Raw genomic sequence first — 20,982 nt, 5'->3', positions numbered from 1 at the left:
AGGTTTTCTTGCTCTTTTGATCAAAATGGTGTCACCTAAGTCTTGTATGTTTATACATGCATTACTAATATTTATTTACTTACTGCATGGTATATATTCATTGTTTTTATTCTAACTTTTGTATGTTAATTTCCACAGTGTGAATGTGCCCCTACACGTTGCACTTACATCACCAGGTGTGCTGGCCCATGATTTCAGTTTTGCCCTCTGCTGTGCTGTCACAAACTCATCAGCTTTCCACGTAGACATTCCCCATGACTCTACCTCTATGGTGTGGTGTCAGGAACCCATGACCATTCCCCGTAGATGTTCCTCATGACCCAGCCACTGTATGTAGTGTAATGAACCTATCAGCCTATCAGCTTCTCCCGATAGGTGTTCTCCATATGTTTTTGTGGTGTGGTGTCAGGAACCTAACAGCTTCCTTCATAGACGTTTCCCCATGACTTGGCTACTGTGGTGTGGTGTAATGAACCCATGGGCTTCTCCGTGTAGATGTTCACCATGACTTTGTCTCTATGCTGTGGGGTCACCAACCCACCAGCTTCCCCATATGGATGTTCCCCATTACAATGTTGTTTTGGAGTGCTGTCATGAGCTCATTAGCTTCCCCTGTAGATGTTCCCCATGACTCTGCCTCTGTAGTGTGGCGTCAAGAATCCATCAACTTTCCCTGTAGACGTTCTCAATGACTCTATCTTTGTAGTGTGGTGTTAGGAACCCATCGGCTTATCCCTTAGATTTTCCCCATGACTCTGCCTCTCTAGTGTGGTGTCAACCATCCATCAGCTTACCCCATTAACATTTTCCATGGCTGTGCTCTGTGGTGTGGTATTGGGAATCCATCAGCTTACCCCGTAGATGTTAGCTATGTCTTGCTCCCCACAATTTGGTGACACCATTATGTATCCCATGGCTGACTAATGAGCAGATCACAGTTGGTCATATGAATCACACATAGGAAACTATTTTTTCTCTTGTAGAAAACCAGGCTGTCCCGGATTCCAAGGCCGCACCCGATCCAAACAAAGGTAGGTGGTGAGATTGTGTGTGCTCTCAATTAGAACAACAACAGTCTCGATTAGAAGAAACATAAAGGGTAACTTTATTCTGCAGACTGTGAATTTCTCATGGAAATATAATTGATGCATAATGCAGAACAAATTAACCCTTAATGTTATAGCTCATTTTGTCTCTAAAGACCAGTGTAATTGGTTGCCGCTCTGCATTTGGTTGAGTATCTCTTGTTGTTTGTATGTAGCATTCAGTTTACTTAGAAAAAAAAAAGCATAAGTTTGTTCCTGCCATGAACCAGTCATGAGCGAATAATGCTTGTTATTATAGACATAGAGATGTGGGGTCCTACACTAGAGAAACCGAGATGGAGCCTGAGATGTTCTCCTGTGGACTGGATGATCCGGCTTACTATCTTCACTAGTGTTATCTTCTGCCACCTTAATGGTCCATGTAAGAGGCTTTGCTCAAGATGTTGGAATTTAGCATTTCTCCATCAATGTGAGGACAAGAGGAGGTTGTGATGAGGTGCACTGTTTTCTAGACTTGCTCGAATTGTCTATAGTGCGCTAGGAAGAAAGATCTCTGTCTGAGCCAGAAGCCTGTCTTTATTCCTGGATCTAGTGATCCATGTGTCCATTGTGGTGTCTTCTCCTGGACATTGAGCACAGATGTGTGATCCTGGGTCTGGTGGTCCATGTGTCCATTGTGGTGTCTTCTCCTGGACATTGAGCACAGATGTGTGATCCTGGGTCTGTTGGTCCATGTGTCCAGTGTGGTGTCTTGTCCTGGACATTGAGCACACATATGGATGACAGAAGCCTGTCTTTATTCCTGGGTCTAGTTATGCATTTGCCCAGTGTGGTGCCTTCTTTTGGACATTGAACAGTGATGTGCGATCCTGGGTCTGGTGATCCATGTCTCCAGTGTGGTTTCTTCTTCTGCACTTTGAGCACAATTGTTTGATCCTAGGTCTAGTGGTCCATGTGTCCAGTGTGGGGTCTTCTTCTGGACATTGAACAGTGATGTGCGATCCTGGGTCTGGTGATCCATGTCTCCAGTGTGGTGCCTTCTTCTGGACATTGAACAGTGATGGGTGATACTGGGTCTAGTTATCCATATGACTGGTGTGGTGTCTTCTTCTGGACATTGAGCACAGTTATTTGATCCTGGGTCTGGTGATCCATGTGTCCGGTGTGGTGTCTTCGCCTGGACATTGAGCACACATATGTATTCATGGGTCTAGTGATCCATGTGTCTGGTGTGGTGTCTTCTTCTGGACATTGAGCACAGTTATTTGATCCTGGGTCTAGTGATTCATGTGCCCAGTGTGGTGTCGTCTTCTGAACAGTGAGCATTTATGTGTGATCCTTGGTCTAGTGAGTCACCTTCTGCGGCATATCTCTTTTTGAATCAATGGTTTCCAGGTGTAGCAAAGCCAGGTAGGCTAGGGTTAAATCATAACACTACCAGTTCTGATTAGGTGCACCTGGCTAGCTCTGCATATAACCAGGCAAGGTATTCTCCTTAGTCAGTCAGCTGGGGCTGCTGACCAGTGTGGATTGTGTTGGAGCTGGAGTGAGACAAAACAGAGTCTCTCTGAAAGGAGTCTGCACAGGGCCATGGCATCAAATTGCAAGTATCAATGGTTGTCATGATCTATTTTGTTTAGTTAGCACCTGGACAAGGCTGGGATTTTATGTTTATGATTTTGTTTTTGGTACTGTGCAACCTGTGGAAATAAACGTCACATTGTTTTTACACAAGAATCCAATGCCTGTGTGAATGCTGCCTACTTCTGAACATGAATTCCTACACAGGTTTGATATCTGATTTTCCTGTTTTCTGTAACTTGAACTAATTCCTTACTTTTTTGCTAGACTTTTCAGGAGCGCTTCATCCCTGTACAGCTTCCTCCACAAACTCCTCCACTGTGTCCTCCTGCAAACAAGGCGTGCTCTACAGCATCTACAAGCCTCCAGGATGATGAGCTTTCTGTGAAGAGTCCGGAGATGTTGGCGGTCCCAGAGATCCCACCTTTCATTTTGCAGTTCCAGGATCAGAGTTGGTTCTACCTTATTCTCCCTGAAGCTGAGGTGAGCCTACGATGTAATAACATTATTATGGGATTTCGTTTCTTTAGTACACAAGTTGTGATGGGATTGTAGTTTTCATTATGTTCTCATTTCAGAGGCTTGATGTATGATTGCTTCTTATAATATAAGGTAGAAGCTTCTGTTACTTCTCCAAGGAGGGAACTTTAATTGGGCTATAGTATGTGCAATATACAGTCAAGAGAAAAACTAAGTACACCCTCTTTGATTTGTGTGTCTTTATGTGACATGCAGAAGTAGTGCTGTTGCTTCAAAAGCATCCAGCAACTATAAGAGTTAACACAGTCACAAGAGACAGGAAGTGTTGTGCTTCAGAAGCATCCAGCAACTAGAGGGGTTAACACATTCACAGGAGACAGGAAGTGTTTAGCAGAGCCCCAGGGGGATTGTGGGGAACTTGTTTATTAGTCTGGCTGGAGCCGAAGAGAAAGGTGGTGTGTGTGTGAACAGAATTCAGGTCAGGAGGGAAGCTAAACACAGGTCAGATAAACTCCCTGAGCTAACTCTGCAGAGTATTATCGGGCAGAAAGATAAGGACTGGAAGGAATCGTGTCATAGGGATCTTCTCCCTCATCAAACCCTCCCCCCTTCATCTCCATGCAGGATAAAAAATGCTGTGCACTATTGAGTCCTTGTGAAGGAAAAACCTGTGGTTGTGTATGCATAGAAGTGTGCTGCAAAGAGATCTAATCTGTGCTGAATTATGCTACTCAAGAGACTGACATTACTATGCCTGCTTTAATAGACTGTACTGTGGTGAAGCCTGTTGCTTCAAAGAGTTAAATGGTACTGGCCGTACTTGATTAAACTCCACTGTTAAACTGTTTATAAACACTCTTGTCAGATGTGTCTGGTCAGCAATTGAATCTATCGTGTGTCTGAGAGAAGCTGCAGCCTATGGTCGCCCTGGGTAACGGTTCCTCCAGGATTCCAACAAATTCATGAAACCCTTCTCGCCCTATCTGAACCTAGCGGCGTGCGTGTAACATTGGTGGCCCGTACGGGGAATCCTGAGCGGGAATTAGCATGTAGAGGGAGAAGAGGAAACGTGTCTAGAAAAACACAGCAGCACAGCACCTCAATTCAACTCTGCTACACCAGTTAAAGGGGACCATCCCTAAAGAAAACTCACTAGCAGCAATAGATGTGGAAATACAAATGGACAGAATTAGTGAGCTGCTTCTTCAGTTAACCTGTGAAGAATTGAGAACAGTAGCAGAACATATAAAGATGTCAGAACAACAGATTTCTAAAGCACACAACCACAGGCAACTGTTAGCTGCCATTAATGCAAAAATGGATGAGCAGGGGGAGAAAGAAGCTGAAGGCGTCATGGGGACGTTCCTCCAGGAGCTAACACAGTTTCTAACCGGGTTGAAATTGGAGAATGGATGGGAGGCACAAATTACCAAAAGAGTGAATCTCCGTCTGCAGACAGAACTACAGGAATTGAAAGAACAACTCAAAGCCCTAACAACAGCCCTGCAGGAATCGACCAAAACCTCTGAACGGGTGACAGACTCAGACAGAACCTTTAACCTGCTTGGGTTAGATAAATCAGGTAGACAGTCCTCTCTAACACCACAAATCACCATAAGGAAAGAATTAAATATCCTGGGACAGATTGGAGAGTGTGAACAGAAAGAGAAACTGTCTTATATGAACTTGTTGCACCAGATCGATGCAGGATTACAGAAAGGCTACCAGCCAGATGAGATCATTGAGGGGGTGGTGAAAGCGATCAGCCCAGGACTGAACCTTTGTAGTATTCTAGAAATGAAGAATCAATTAACCTTGCCACAGCTGAAGATGATTTTAAAAGGGCACTATAAAGAAGAGAGAACTTCAGAATTGTTCAACCGACATGAGATTAACATCTCACAAGAAAATAATGAATCACCCCAAAGTTTCTTGTTCAGAGCAATTGAACTTAAGGATAGACTGTTGTTTGCATCCAGAGATGTAGAAGCAGAGAAGAAGTTTTATGCTGGACTAGCCCAGAAGAAGTTCTTGAGATCATTGGGAACGGGGTTAATCAGCAAAGACATCAAGTTGCAGCTGAAACAGTATCTAGAAGATCCTGGCATTCTGGACGAAGTCCTAATTGAAAAAATTAATGAGGCCACTAGTTTGGAGTCAGAGAGCGAACAGAAGTTAAAGAAAGGCTCTGCTCCTAAAATCACCAAAATGAGTCAGCTGAAGTTGGAGACCCCCGGTGGCCAGTCCGAAGATCATCATGGAGACCCTCCAGTGCCACCTCCGAGAGGGAACCTTAAATCACCAACAGAAGAGAGGACCACCAGCGCTGACTGGGAGGAAGTAATAGGAGAACTGCGAGCTGAGTTGATTGAGGTGAAAAAGTTGATTCGTTCCAGACCATAACCTGTATCCCTCAGACCCAGGAGTGGGTTCCAAAACAGAAGATATACGGCTTGTGAAGCGTGCCGTTCATCAAATCAGTTTACGGTATGTGTCCACTGTCTAAGATGTGGTGAGGAAGGACATTATGCCAAGGAGTGCCAATGGTCACGGTCGTTTGGGTTAACAGACAAGAGGTTGCCAGTGTGGGGCGACTGGTAACCGTGACACGGAGGAGACCACAGAAGCAAATCCAAATCTCACCAAACCCCAGAACGGCGCATGAGGTAAAACGGCTGCGTCAGTACTATCCCCAAGTGTATTCCCATCTACAACAGCTGCAAGAGAGATAGGGGCATTAGTTACTTAATGCCCAGTGTGGAGGTCAATCGATGCACTCCAGGGAGGAGGATTCCTTGGCCAGTAAAGATTGGCCTCATCAGCCTAATCGGTGAAAGATGCCAGCTAGATGGACTCCTGGTAAAAGCACTGTGGGACACAGGAGCCCAAGTGAGCCCTTTAAATTGGGAATGGAGAAGGTGCTACCTGCCACATACCTGCCTTTGGTCACTAAAAGAACTCTTAGGACCAGTGGAACTCCACGGCAAACCTGTCAACCAGACCAAAATCCCTTTCATAGGCTGGGTGGAAGTGACTTTCCAACAGAGGGCCACAAAGAACAGCAACACCATTGAGTTTGGGGTACCTTTTCTCATGACCAGTGATCAGAACATAGCAGAGGATCCTATCCTGGGTTATAATGGAATCAGTGAGGTCATCACGAAACACAAGTCAGGGACGCTGGTGGTGGATGCAATTGCCACATCGCTTGCCATACCCAACGCCCTGGTGGAAAATGTGACTCATAGAGTTAAGAAAGCACAGAATACAATGGACCTAAAAGATATAGGCTGTATCCCATCATTGCAGTTGAAAATAAATTTGAAAGATACGACCCCAGTAACCAGAACTTATATGTCTGTCCCTAAACCATTACACCGTGAAGTGAAAGAGTATTTACAAGACCTAATCAACAGAGGTTGGGTCCAAAAGTCGAAGTTGTCTTATTCCTCTTCTATTGTCTGTGTTAGGAAGAAGGATGGTACGTTGAGACTCTGCTGTGATTACCGGGAACTAAACCGAAAGTCAGTACCTGATCAGCAACCGATATCAAAGATTCAAGATATGCTGGATAGCCTATCAGGAAGTACCTGATTCTCTGTCCTCGATCAGGGTAAAGCATACCATCAATGGTTTGTTGAAGAGTCCAGTAGACCTGTGACAGCATTCATCACACCGTGGGGGTTATATGAGTGGATCCGCATACCGCTTGGGCTCAGTTCAGCTCCAGCAGAATTTCAGAGGAGCATGGAGACCTGTTTAGAAGGATTGAGGGGCGAAATCTGCCAGCCGTACTTGGATGACAATGTGGTACATAGCAAAACCTTCCGGGAGTTTGTTGAACACGTAAGGACCGGATTACAGCGGCATCAAAAACACGGAGTTAAATTGACCCCAAAGAAGTGTGAACTGTTCAAAAGGCAAGTCCGATTTCTAGGGAAAATTGTGTCCGGAGAAGGAGATACCATGGACCCAGCAGAAATCACTCCGGTACTGGCCATAAAAGACAAGCGGCCCTCTACTGTCGGGGAGTTGAGGCAGATCTTAGGATTCCTCTCCTACTATTGTACTTACGTTTGGAACTTCTCCAGGATTGCCGTCCCACTATACCTCCTCTTGGGGGGGGGCGACAGAGTCCACAACACCCACGGAGAAAAAGAAGAACGTGGATAAGACCGTGCTTAAAAGAAACAACGACGTTTTGTCCCAACATCCCATTCCCTGGACAGCAGACCACCAGGAGGTATTGGAAGAACTAGTAGACTTCCTGGTAAAACCACCCATCTTGGGATATCCTGATTTCAACTTACCGTTTGTTCTTCATTGTGACGCTTCCCATTATGGACTGGGAGCTGCCCTGTATCAGCATCAAGATGGAAAATTGAGAGTTATCAGTTACGGTTCTAGGACTTTGACAGACACCGAGAAGAATTACCATCTACATTCCGGAAAATTGGAGTTCCTGGCATTGAAATGGGCTATCTGTGAACTATTTAGAGATTATCTCTACTACAGCAAAGAGTTCGAGGTATACCCTGACAACTACCCTTTGACCTATGTCCTCACTACAGCCAAACTGAATGCAACGGGTCACAGATGGGTCGCTGAACTAGCTGACTTCAATTTCAGCATCAAGTACAGGCCAGGAAAATGCAATGCGGATGCTGATTGATTGTCGAAAATGCCACTAGAGCCTGAGTAGTTCATGCAAGAATGCTCGGAGGAAGTCAGTCTGGAAGTAATTGAGAGCAGTACCCAAGCAGTACAAGCTTATCAAGAGGAAGACACACCATTGTGGTGACCGTTGACGGTGGAAACCACCATAAAAGCGAGAGAACAAGATCATTCCCTGTCCATTCAACAACTACCAAAAGGAAAAAAATCCGTAGAGCACAACGGGAAGATCAGATAATTGGTAGAATACTACTTTATATGGACCAAAATCGGTTCCCAAGAAAACGGGAGAGAGAAACAATGAGTCACCAGCAGTATCTGTTTTAGTTAAAGAATGGACGATTCTTTACCTCAGTGAAGACGGTATTCTGTATAGTAAAGGAGGACAACACCGGCAGCTGGTACTACCCAGAGTATTCCGTAGGTTGGTCCTCAAAGAACTCCATGAAAACATGGGACCGCTGGGAGTGGAAAGGACAACCAACTTGATCCGTGAACGTTTCTTCTGGCCGTACATGCAGAGAGATATTGAGAGGTACGTGACCAGGGAGTGTGGGTGTCTGAAAGATAAACGTCCCAACACATCAACCCAGGCACCTATGGGCAACATCCAAACTACATATCCGTTTGAGATAGTCTCAATAGACTTTCTACATCTCGAGACGTGCAAGGGTGGTTACGAATACATCTTGATGGTGATGGACCATTTTACTCAATTTGCTCAAGCATATGCCACCACCAATAAAGCGTGTCGAACAGCGGCTGAGAAGATTTTCAATGATTTTGCTTTGAGGTTTGGGTTCCCTACGAGGTTACACCACGACCAAGGAAGAGAATTTGAGAACCAGCTCTTTTCCAAGCTAGGAAAGTACTGTAGAATTCTGAGATCCCACACAATGCCCTATCACCCAGAGGGTAATGGACTAGTGGAACGTTTTAACCGGACATTATTGTTGATGTTGCGCACTTTAACAGCTGACGAGAAGAAAGACTGGAAGAGTTCTCTGTCAAAAGTGGTACATGCCTATAACTGTACAAAGAGCGATGCAACTTGTTACTCACCCTTCTTCCTATCATATGGATGACCGCCAAGATTGCCAATCGACATCATGTTCGATACTTTGGTGTCAGAGACTTACAGAACATATCCAGAGTACGTTCGGAAATGGAAGAAACTGATGTGAGAGGCATACAACATAGCGTCCAAAGTGGTTACGCAAGGACAGAGCAAGAGTACGGAGTACTATAATCGAAAATCTTATGAAGCAGAATTGGCACCGGGAAGCCGGTTGCTAGTCAAGAACGTACGTGAGAAAGACGGTCCAGGAAAACTTCGTTCATATTGGGAAGACAAGGTGTATGTGGTCGTAAGGAGGAAAGCCGATGACAGTCCAGTGTATGAAATCCGATTGGAAACTGGAGATAAGAAAACCAGAATAGTCCATCGGAATTTACTACTACCCTGTGATTATCTCCCACCACAACAAGACTTCCCAGAAGTAGACCGACATCATCCGAGATCGACTAAGGGACCACCACAGACTGAAGCTCTGGAGATGGATTGTGACCTTGAAAGTTCAGATGAAGATGAGCACACCGTTGTATTTCTCGTACCGGCAAGGAGAGGAATGTACCATCCTCAGGAGAGTGAACTAAGTCCCGAGGCTCCAGAGTTTGTACCAAGGAGTACAGATGAAGTCCAATTCAGATCTGATGATCGAACACCGGCCCCTGGAGAGACCGATCGACACTCAGGAGGAGCGGGATTACCAGACTGTGCGGAAACAGGCGATTCAGGAGAAGTACAGGAACTTACAGAGGCAGCTCCAAGAGCATCTGAGGAAGTACGGGAAATGAGTGCTGCGGTAGAAACTCCTGTGATCGAAGAACCCGTGGTATCTGAGGAACAACCCACCAGGAGGATGTCGACTCGAGAAGTAAGAGGCCCATGATGCTGACGTACGAGACACTTGGTGAACCGAGTCAAGTGCCAAGGACTGTCGACTGGAAACAGATAACTGCCTACGGACCACGTAAGCCCACTTGAGTGGTATTCACCACCGAGAGTCAGTATGGAAGATGTTGCCTGGTGGAAAGACTTGTTTTCATGCTTTGATTTTCCTTAAAAGACTTTGTAGAAACAAAGAACTGTTAAGGCCTAGTGAGAGAGAGCTGATTGAAGACGTATGAAAAGCTCCAGCTGTAGAGATGATGATTGTGTTAATTGTTTATTTCTTACAGGAGTCCTACAAGAAAAAGGTCACAGAATAGGTTGTTATTAGTGATGAGCGAGCACTAAAATGCTCGGGTACTCGAGCAAATTGAAATACTCGGGTGCTCGACCCGAGCAACGAGCCCAATGTAAATCTATGGGAAACTCGAGCATATTTCAGACGGCTCCCCCCGGCGGTCTGCAGAGGGCCTAAAAATTGCCCAAATCGATGGGAACAGTGCTCAAATGACATGGGAACAGCATGAGGAAGACCCCTGGAAGCATCTCTGACTCCCAGATCACTGCTGTCAGCAACGTGGTCAGAGTATTATGCCACTTTTACGGATTCACAATAAAACATACAAAAACGAAACCAAAATGGATTTTCCTGGGAGATATGTTAAAGAACATCCTTTCCAGGGTAATGACTTGTATATAAGGCAAAATAAATAACCGAAAACAAAAATACTCCTCCACACCTTGGGTTATGTTCACATGTAGAGTTTTTGATGTGTTTTTGCACTTTTACATTGCTTTCAATCAAGGCAAATACATTCACCGGGAAATGTCATTTTAACATTTTACAACCTTATCTGGCCATGTTATGTGTGACACATCATCAGACACATGCATACAGTGCTGAAAAGACATGGGAACAGCATGGGGAAGACCCCTGGAAGCATCTCTGACTCCCAGGTCACTGCCTAAAAGTGTGCCCATCATAAGTGATCCTTGGCGCAAGCGAAGATGCCTCCCGCCATGCACCTGTCGTTTCAGACTTGCAACAATCACCGTCCACGTCCTTGTCCCACTGCAGTTTTCAGTTGTCCCTACCCCATTCCTTGGAATGAAAGCGCAAGTATGCAGGCAGCCCCCCACCCACCCACAGGCTGCAATACTATACTGCCAAATTTTTGACAGCTGCTTGCACTTGAAATGTGGCCTTTTAAGCTCGTGGAGGCGGAATATTTTCATAACCTCATGCCGGCGGCGGCCGGGTGTCCATACTCGGTCCCCAGCCACCACTATATTTCCCGGTATCGCCTCCGCCTTCTACAAGCACGGGTCCCACAACACTGGGAAGGACCGCCTAACCACAAATACTTGTACAGGTGAATGTGGCCAGGGACAGTACGGAGCCAGTCCACAACTTTTTTTTGCTGACAGTTGTATTTAGCTCGGTGAAAGGACTGACATAGAGGGAAACCGTATCTACTCTGCGTGTCATTTCTCCCAGGAAGTCCTCTAAAGCTGCTTGCACTTGAAATGTGACCTGAACATTACTGCTGGTACTTTTCTGTGGGAATTTGCTTGCCTCCTACCAGCCTGGAATATTTCCAGTATACTATGGTACGACGCCATGGTATTAGCAGTGCCTCCAGTACCAGTAGCTTAGCCATCCCCAATTTCCTTCTCAGGAATTTTATTTGGTAGACTGAGTCACTGCCCAAATACATTTTCTCACAAAGGAGCTGAAGATAGAGTGGCAGTAGGTGCAAGTTTCTCCAGCCTGTTAGATATTAGAGGGGGAACGGCAGCACATTGGATCAGTGGTTAGCACTGAAGACTTGCAGCGCTGGGATCCTGGGTTCAAATCCCAGCAAGGACAACATCTGCAAGGACTTTGTATGTTCTGCCCTTGTTTACGTGAGTTTCCTCCTCAGTAAAAATAGAGTGTCCGGGAACCTTCCCACGCACTTTTCTTAGCAAGGACTGTTTCTCGGCTGGGTTGAACCGTCCCACCAGAGAATCCTCTGGTGTGTCTTGGCTTCTACCTCAGGAGAGCTCATGATAGCGCTAACTTTGCAGCTGCTATGGGGCTCTTGAGCGGGTGAGAAAGGTTATCCCTCAGAATCAAATCCTCTGGTGGGCACACTGTTTTTCAATCTGAAACAGATTCTCAGTGGGAGTTGTATTTCACCACAGCCATATTCTTTGGCTTGGTGAAAGTACTGGCATAAAGGGAAACCTAATCTACCCCGGCTGTCATTTCTCCGTTACCAGGTTCCGCCCATTGTCACACACGACCATGCCTGGCTGTATGTTCAGCGGTGAGAGCCACAGATCAGGCTGCTGTGTTACAGCTTTCAACAACTCTGCAGCGCTGGGCGGTTTGTCAATTAAGCATGTTGTCTTCAGCACAGCCTGTTGCCGCTTGGCCAATGCAGTGCTGCAGTGCTGTCAGCTTGTGACTGATGTGGTCATTTCGGAGATGGAGGAGGAGGTGCATGAGCTGAACAATGTGATTACATTGAGGTTAAATTGGTAACGCTGTTTTTTATACTAAAGAAAGATCCTATTGTTTTGTTTTTTTACGTTATTTTTTAAGACGAATGCATTCACCGGGAAATGTCATTTTAACATTTTACAACCTTATCTGGCAATGTGGTGTGTGACACATCATCAGACACATCTTATTTTATCTATGATGGAGGGACTCTGAAAGTCATAAAGCCTATTTTTATAGGGCCATCAGACAGCCCTTACTATTCTTAAAAGGCCCGCAGTCGACCCTCGCTATTGTTATAGAGCCATCAGCCGGCTATGCCTTGTTGTTCCCATTATTAACAAGTGGGTCTCCTATACTGCTATTGCGTATCCAGTGACTGCAAGGGCTGCCAAAAATTTTTACGCACCCAATACCCCTTTGAAGAGACATAGAGGAGGGTCTCAGGAAAAAAAAATGTTCCCAATATAAAGGAGCTGGTGGTTATGCCCATGCTGTGACTGCAAGGGCTGCCAAAATTTGTGAAAAACCCCACTAAGAATTTAAAGACACAAAGAGCAGGCCACAGTAACGACAAATTCCATTTAGAAAGGAGAGGGTCTGCTATACAGTTATAGGGTATGCAGTGAGTCCAACGGCTGACCAATTTTAGGAAAAGCCCCACTAAGAATTTAAAGACACACAGAGCAGGGCCACAGTAACGACAAATTCCCATTAGAAAGGAGAGGGTCTGTTATACAGTTATAGCGTTTGCAGTAAGTCCAACGGCTGACCAATTTTAGGAAAAACCCCACTAAGAATTTAAAGACACACAGAGCAGGGCCACAGTAACGACAAATTCCCATTAGAAAGGAGAGAGTCTCCCATAGTGTTGGCCTATGCAGTGAATGCAAGGGCTGCCAAAAATTTGGAGGCACTTCAATGACCCTTGGAAGAGACGTGGAGGAGGGCCTCATAAAAAAATGTTCCCATTAGAAAGGAGTGGGTCTCCTATACTTGTAATGCCCATGCACTAAGTGTATGGGCTGACAAACATTTACCCCTGGGGGGTATACATGAACATACTGTATAAAAAATTTTTTTTACGGGCATCATAAACACCCTTTAAAAAAATTATGTGGGTGTTGCATCACGGACCACGGTCATCCTGGTGATATGGTGGTGGAGGATGAGGAGAAGGAGAAGGCAAGAGCAAATAGCCAAAATCAGGAAGCGTATACCCATGTGTGGGTGTGAAAAGGTGCATGGGAATACACCTCCCAAGAAAAGACACTGAATTGGAGTTTATGTTACGCTGCTATCATTCGGTGGTGTTGAGAAGTCTGGCTCAATCCAGCCCTTGTTCATTTTTATAAGAGTCAGCCTGTCAGCATTTTCAGTTGACAGGCGGATGCGCTTATCAGTTAGAATTCCACCAGCGGCACTAAAAACCCGCTCTGATAAAACGCTGGCGGCAGGGCAGGCCAGGACCTCCAAGGCGTAGAGAGCCAGTTCATTCCACATATCCAGCTTGGATACCCAATAATTATAAGGCACAGAGGAATCACGGAGGATGTGGGTACGGTCGGCAAGGTACTCCCTCAGCATCTTCCCAAACTTTGCACTCCTTGTGAGAGTATCCCGCGCTTCAGGGCCCGTGCGATGGGAGGGTCTGAGAAAACTCTCCCAGAACTTTGACAGTGTTCCCCTGCCTCTGCTGGATTGAAGTTGTGTCTCTCTCGCCTGTACTCCTTGGTTGTCCAACGAAGTGTGACCCCTGCCGCCAGCGTTTTCAGATGGGAATTTCTTTAATAATTCCGCAACAAGGGCCTTCTGGTACTGCCCCATTTTTGTAGACCTGTCCGCCTCAGGAATAAGAGATAGAAAGTTCTCCTTGTAGCGTGGGTCTAGAAGTGTCACCAACCAGTAATGACTGTCACCCAAAATTTTGAGAACGCGAGGGTCATGGGAAAGGCAGCGTAACAAACTCAGTCATGCGTGCCAGACTACTAACAGGCAAGACTTCCTTGTCCTCACCAAGAGGATGACTGACCATGCTCTCCTCCTCCTCCTCGCTGTCCTCTGGCCATCCACGCTGAACGGATGGTATGACAGCGGTGCAGGTAGTACCATCTATAGTGCATGAAACTAGCTCCTATCCTTCCTCCTCCTCCTCTTACTCATTGTCACCCAATCCACTTTGGGATGAGATGAGGCTGGGCTGTGTGTAATCACCCTGTATGTTTCCTTGCTCCATCTCATCGTGCTCCGCCTGCAGTGCATCCTCTTTGATTGTGAGCAGAGAGCGTTTCAGAAGACAGAGAAGCAGGATGGTGATGCTAATTATGGCGTCATCACCACTCACCATCTTGGTGGAGTCCTCAAAGTTTTGGAGGATGGTACATATGTCTGACATCCATGTCCACTCCTGAGGTCTTATGTGTGGAGTCTGAACTGAATACCGACGGCCTTGTTGCTGCTGGTACTCAACAACTGCCCTCTTCTGCTCACAAATCCTTCCCAACATCCGCAGTGTAGAGTTCCAACGCGTGGGGACATCACACACCAGTCTGTGAGCCGGAAGCTGCAAACACTGCTGAAACACGGCAAGGGCGGTGGAAGCTGTAACTGACATTCTAAAATGGGCACACAGGCGGCGTACTTTAACAAGTAGATCCGGCAGCTCCGGGTAGGATTTGAGAAACCGCTGAACCATGAGGTTAAGCACATGAGCCAGGCATGGTACGTGTGTGAGCTCGCCTCGCCTCAGAGCCACCACCAGGTTCCGGCCATTGTCACACACGACCATGCCTGGCTGTAGGTTCAGCTGTGTGAGCCACAGATCTGCCTGCTCTTTCAGAGCTGTCCACAACTCTTCAGCATTGGTTTTTCATCTAAGCATATTAGCTTCAGCACAACCTGTTGCCGCTTGGCCGAGGCAGTGCTGCAGTGCTTCCAGCTTGTGACTGATGTGGTCATTTCGGAGATGGAGGCCGAAGAGGAGGAGGAGGATGAGGTGCGGGAGCTGTAGACCGTGGGGGCAACCCTGATTGACCTAGGGCCCGCAATCCTTGGCGTCGGGAGGACGTGTTCCGCCCCAAGGTCGGACTGGGTCCCGGCTTCCACTATGTTAACCCAGTGTGCCGTCAGCGAGATGTACCATCCCTGCCCACAAGCACTTGTCCACGTGTCCATATTTAGGTGGACTTTACCGGTAACTGCGTTGTTGAGAGCACGGCTAATGTTTTGGGACACGTGCTTGTGTAATGCGGGGACGGCACACCGGGAGAAATAGTGGCGGCTGGGGACCGAGTACCGAGGGACTGCCGCCGCCATCAGGTTGCGGAAAGCTTCCGTCTCCACGAGCCTAAAAGGCAACATTTAGAGCGCAAGCAGTCGTGAAATGTGAGAATTTAGTAGTGTGGCCTGTGGGACGTTGGCTGCATATTTGCGCTTGCTTTCCAAGGACTGGGGTATGGACAACTGAACGCTGCGCTGGGACAAGGACATGGACGTGCTTCCTGATGCTGCTACTTGAGAGTGTGCAACGACAGGTGCAGGGTAGGAGGCATCTTTGCATGCACCATGGACAGGGGATTGGCTTGCATGCACAACAGCGGAAGAAGCAATGGTGCCACCCGCAGACACTGTTCCTGGACCCTGGGGTTCGGCCCACAATGTCGGGTGCTTTGCTGCAATGTGCCTGATCATGCTGGTGGTGGTCAGGCTGGTCGTTTTCCCATCCCTACTGATGCTGGCCTGGTAGGTGGTGCAAATGGCCTTTTTGGGGTTATCGGCAAAGTCTTTTAAAAAACAACCAGACTCGGGAAGACCTAACAGTTGTACTTGCAACTTCCTTCGTGTTGGGGTTACAGGGAACGGTTGCCTGCCTTCTGTCTGCGGGCACCACACTGCTTCCTGCCTGTTGGGGTGCTCTGCCTCCCTCCCCCTGTGTGCTGCTGCCCTCTCTCTGCATGTCCTCCTGCCAGGTTGGGTCAGTTACTATATCATCCACCACCTCATCTTCCACTTCCGCACCCTGGTCCTCCTCCTGATTTTCTGGCAATTGTGTCTCATCATCGTCCACCTCTTGTGACACTTTCCCACAGTCGCCTTCGTGTCACCGTGGCTGCTCAAATATTTGGGCATCACTACACGCAATCTCCTCTTGCCCCGCTTCAAGTGGACCGGGCGAGAGGCCCAAATCAATGGAAAAGTGAACAGCTCTGCAGAGTGTCCAAGTGTGGGATCAGTTGTCTCCGGGCACTCGGCATGGTGGGAGGAAGGAGGATCAGGGTGAGGAATATGCGGTCCAGACTCACGGCTACTGAGACTTGACCGTGTGGAAGACAGGGGGGTGGTAGTGGTGGCTAAGTGACTGGAAGCATTATCTGCTATCCAACCAACAACCTTTTGACACTGCTCTGGGTTCAATAGTGGTGTGCTGCGGTCCCCTAGAAATTGGAATAGGAAGGTCAGGCGAGAAGATGTGGGTGTTTGTTGTGGCACAATTTCGGCTTGCCCACGGTCTTGTCTTCGGCCTCTGCATGCACCATTACCATCATGTCCAGTCCCTTGCCACATGCCTTGCCCATTTTAAATGGAGGACAGTGTCTTCCACACTCACTACAAATGACTGAGTTTGGAGCAAACTTATACAGTACAGACCAAAAGTTTGGACACACCTTCTCATTTAAAGATTTTTCTGTATTTTCATGACCATGAAAATTGTACATTCACACTGAAGGCATCAAAACTATGAATTACCACATGTGGAATTATATACTTAACAAAAAAGTGTGAAACTACTGAAAATATGTCTTATATTCTAGGTTCTTCACAGTAGCCACCTTTTGCTTTGATGACTGCTTTGCACACTCTTGGCATTTTCTTGATGAGCTTCAAGAGGTAGTCACCAGAAATGGTCTTCCAACAATCTTGAAGGAGTTCCCAGAGATGCTTAGCACTTGTTGTCCCTTTTGCCTTCACTCTGCGGTCCAGCTCACCCCAAACCATCTCGATTGGGTTCAGGTGTGGTGACTGTGGAGGCCAGGTCGTCAGGCGTAGCACCCCATCACTTTCCTTCTTGGTCAAATAGCCCTTACACAGCCTGGAGGTGTTTGGGGTCATTGTCCTGTTGAAAAATAAATGATGGTCCAACTAAACGCAAACCGGATGGAATAGCATGTCGCTGCAAGATGCTGTGGTAGCCATGCTGGTTCAGTATGCCTTCAATTTTGAATAAATCCCCAACAGTGTCACCAGCAAAGCACCCCCACACCATCACACCTCCTCCTTCATTCTTCACCGTGGGAACCAGGCATGTAGAGTCCATCCGTTCACCTTTTCTGCGTCGCACAAAGACATGGTGGTTGGAACCAAAGATCTCAAATTTGGACTCATCAGACCAAAGCACAGATTTCCACTGGTCTAATGTCCATTCCTTGTGTTCTTTAGCCCAAACAAGTCTCTTCTGCTTGTTGCCTGTCCTTAGCAGTGGTTTCCTAGCAGCTATTTTACCATGAAGGCCTGCTGCACAAAGTCTCCTCTTAACAGTTGTTGTAGAGATGTGTCTGCTGCTAGAACTCTGTGTGGCATTGACCTGGTCTCTAATCTGAGCTGCTGTTAACCTGCGATTTCTGAGGCTGGTGACTCGGATAAACTTATCCTCAGAAGCAGAAGTGACTCTTGGTCTTCCTTTCCTGGGGCGGTCCTCATGTGAGCCAGTTTCTTTGTAGCGCTTGATGGTTTTTGCGACTGTACTTGGGGACCCTTTCAAAGTTTTCCCAATTTTTCGGACTGACTGACCTTCATTTCTTAAAGTAATGATGGCCACTCGTTTTTCTTTACTTAGCTGCTTTTTTCTTGCCATAATACAAATTCTAACAGTCTATTCAGTAGGACTATCAGCTGTGTATCCACCAGACTTCTGCACAACACAACTGATGGTCCCATCCCCATTTATAAGGCAAGAAATCCCACTTATTAAACCTGACAGGGCACACCTGTGAAGTGAAAACCATTTCCGGTGACTACCTCTTGAAGCTCATCAAGAGAATGCCAAGAGTGTGCAAAGCAGTCATCAAAGCAAAAGGTGGCTACTGTGAAGAACCTAGAATATAAGACATATTTTCAGTTGTTTCACACTTTTTTGTTAAGTATATAATTCCACATGTGGTAATTCATAGTTTTGATGCCTTCAGTGTGAATGTACAATTTTCATAGTCATGAAAATACAGAAAAATCTTTAAATGAGAAGGTGTGTCCAAACTTTTGGTCTGTACTGTATATGTGATCCATGTGATGGAGAAAACACAGTTTTAAATAGCTGGATTTCTAGCGCTGTAATATGGAAAGGACCTGGCTATATTCTGCAGTGCCAACAAGCAAATGGTGCAGAAAAACGGTGTTCTCTGGATTGCTTTTTAAGCAAATGATGAGGATTAAAATCCCAAAAAATTATTCCTGGCCCCTGAGACCTGGGCGTTTGTCTAGAAATATCTAACAGCAGCAGAAGGCAGAACTTGAATGAAGCCTCTTGTGCTATATACACTGCAGTCTGCTATATAACCTGCCTGCCTATACACCCTGCCTGCCTGATATCTCTGCAGATGGATTAGTCCTCAGAAGGACTGTTTGTTGAGAATGATATGTGTAATGTACGGTTTTTCTCCCTACACTACCTAATACACAACCAAATCTGTCCCTGACGCAGCAGCACCTCTCCCTGCACTTTCTGATCCGGAGTGACTGTGACGAGCATGGAGGCGCCAGGTCTGATATCGACCTGATGACGCTGTGCGGCCAGCCAATCACTGTAATGCCCACAACCAACATGGCTACTGCATTACAGTGCATGGCAGGCAATCCCTCCTGCATGTTCATTGGCTCTGTAAAGAGCGCCAAACATGCAGGGAGGGGACCCAAGTTCCCGCCCGAGCAACCCGGAAATACTCGGCGAGCGCCGAGCATCTCGAGCAGTGAGATGCTCGGGCGAGCACCGAGCAGTAGCGAGCATGCTCGCTCATCACTAGTTGTTATCAATGTTTGTAAATGTTATGCCAATTTGACAATGCCCATTTGTATATAAAGTTACTCAACTTTCACCACTGTCTCAGAATTGATCAGATTGACCAATTAAGGCAAATGTCGAGGACGACATTCAAAAAGGAGGGAAGCGTGACATGCAGAAGTAGTGCTGTGGCTTCAAAAGCATCCAGCAACTATAAGAGTTAACACAGTCACAAGAGACAGGAAGTGTTGTGCTTCAGAAGCATCCAGCAACTAGTGGGGTTAACAGTCACAGAAGACAGGGAGTGTTTTGCAGAGCCCCAGGGGATTGTGGGGAACTTGTTTATTAGTCTGGCTGGAGCCAAAGAGAAAGGTGATGTATGATCTGTATCTCATAGAAGGCAAATGAACAGAATTCAAGTCAGGAGGGAAGCTAAACACTGGTCAGATAGACTCCCTGAACTAACAGTGCAGAGTATTATCAGGCAGAAAGATAAGGACTGGAAGGAATTTTGTCACAGGGATCATCTCCCTCATCAAACCCTCCCCCCTCCATATCCATGCAGGATAAGGAATGCTGTGTACTATTGTGTCCTTGTGAATGAAAAACCTGTGGTTTTGTATGCATAGAAGTGTGCTGCAAAGAGATCTAATCTGTGCTGAATTATGCTACTGAAGAGACTGACTTTTCTGTGCCTCCATTAATAGACTGTACTGTGGTGAAGCCTGTTGCTTCAAAGAGTTCAATGGTACTGCTCGTACTTGATTAAACTCCACTGTTCAACTGTTTATGAAGACTCTTGTCAGATGTGTCTGGTCAGCAATTGAATCTAATGTGTGCCAGAGTGAAGCTGCAGCCTATGGTCGCCCTGGGTAACCGTTCCCCCAGGATTCCAACGAATTCATAAAACCCGTCTTGCCCTATCTGAACCTAGCGGCGTGCGTGTAACATTTACTTATCAGGACATAAAACAATGTGGACATTAGAAGGTCTTGAAATTAGGTAAATCCAGCCTCTTGTAACATCCCTGGCGGCGTGCTGGCAAGGCTTACCTCCTCCCACCATGCTAGACCGCCATCTTACCTATCAGTCCAGGCTGCACACTTTACTCCAGTACCTGCTGTGTGCATGTCTCTTGTCTGATTGCTTAGGGCGGCGGCGCGGTTACTGCCTCATTCTTATAGTTACTGTGTGCGCACTCCTAATGCCTCCCCAGCCTATTGCTGTGAGTCACTGGATACTTAAACCCCCTCCACCCAGTAGGAGGTGCCTGAGCAACACTTTCTTACAGTGTGTTCTGTGCAACTGAGTTGCCAGGTCCTGTCCTGTATCTTGTCTGTTTCCACCACCCTGGGGGCTGAGTACCCAGTCCTGTTACCTGTATCTGTGACTTCTACAGTAGTCTGTTTCCGCCACCCTGGGGGCTGAGTTCCCAGGCTCGTTCCTGTATCTTGTTCCTGGTTCAGTTCCTGTCTGAACTGTGTCTTAGACCGTTACCTGTTTGTCTCTATGTCCGAACCTTCCCTTTTCCTGCAGTTTCTGAACCTGCACCTAACTCCAACTCGTTGTCTGTGTACTTCTGTTTATGAGTTTTGTGTCCACTCGCTACTTCATTGTAAGTACCTTGTGTGTATCTTGTTCTGCTTGTCCCGTTTCCCTGCCTCCGTATATACATCCTGTGTTCTAACTATCTTCCTGTATTTTCCAGTCTGTTCCATGTGAACAGAGCCCTGTCCTGTCTGCCTGCACCTTCTGCTCTGTTCTGCTCTGC

General features: G+C 46.6%; 1 protein-coding gene across 3 annotated transcripts in view; it reads left to right on the top strand.

Annotated features, from left to right (window-relative positions):
• The window catches only part of WDR97 (WD repeat domain 97), a 578,372-nt gene that overhangs the window by 438,694 nt on the left and 118,696 nt on the right, over nucleotides 1–20,982 (top strand). For all 3 annotated transcript variants that reach the window (XM_073680111.1, XM_073680113.1, XM_073680112.1), the window contains 2 exons: nucleotides 984–1,031; nucleotides 2,895–3,110. In XM_073680111.1, coding sequence (XP_073536212.1) covers nucleotides 984–1,031; nucleotides 2,895–3,110 — 264 coding nt within the window. The remainder of the gene's footprint in view (nucleotides 1–983; nucleotides 1,032–2,894; nucleotides 3,111–20,982) is intronic.

Source organism: Phyllobates terribilis, unplaced genomic scaffold (genome assembly GCF_046119375.1).
Source record: "Phyllobates terribilis strain yellow unplaced genomic scaffold, ASM4611937v1 Scaffold_4__5_contigs__length_816908805, whole genome shotgun sequence".
Classification (NCBI taxonomy): Eukaryota; Metazoa; Chordata; class Amphibia; order Anura; family Dendrobatidae; genus Phyllobates; species Phyllobates terribilis.
The sequence above is the reverse complement of the archived record's forward strand: the minus strand, read 5'-3'. Positions and strand labels throughout refer to the sequence as shown.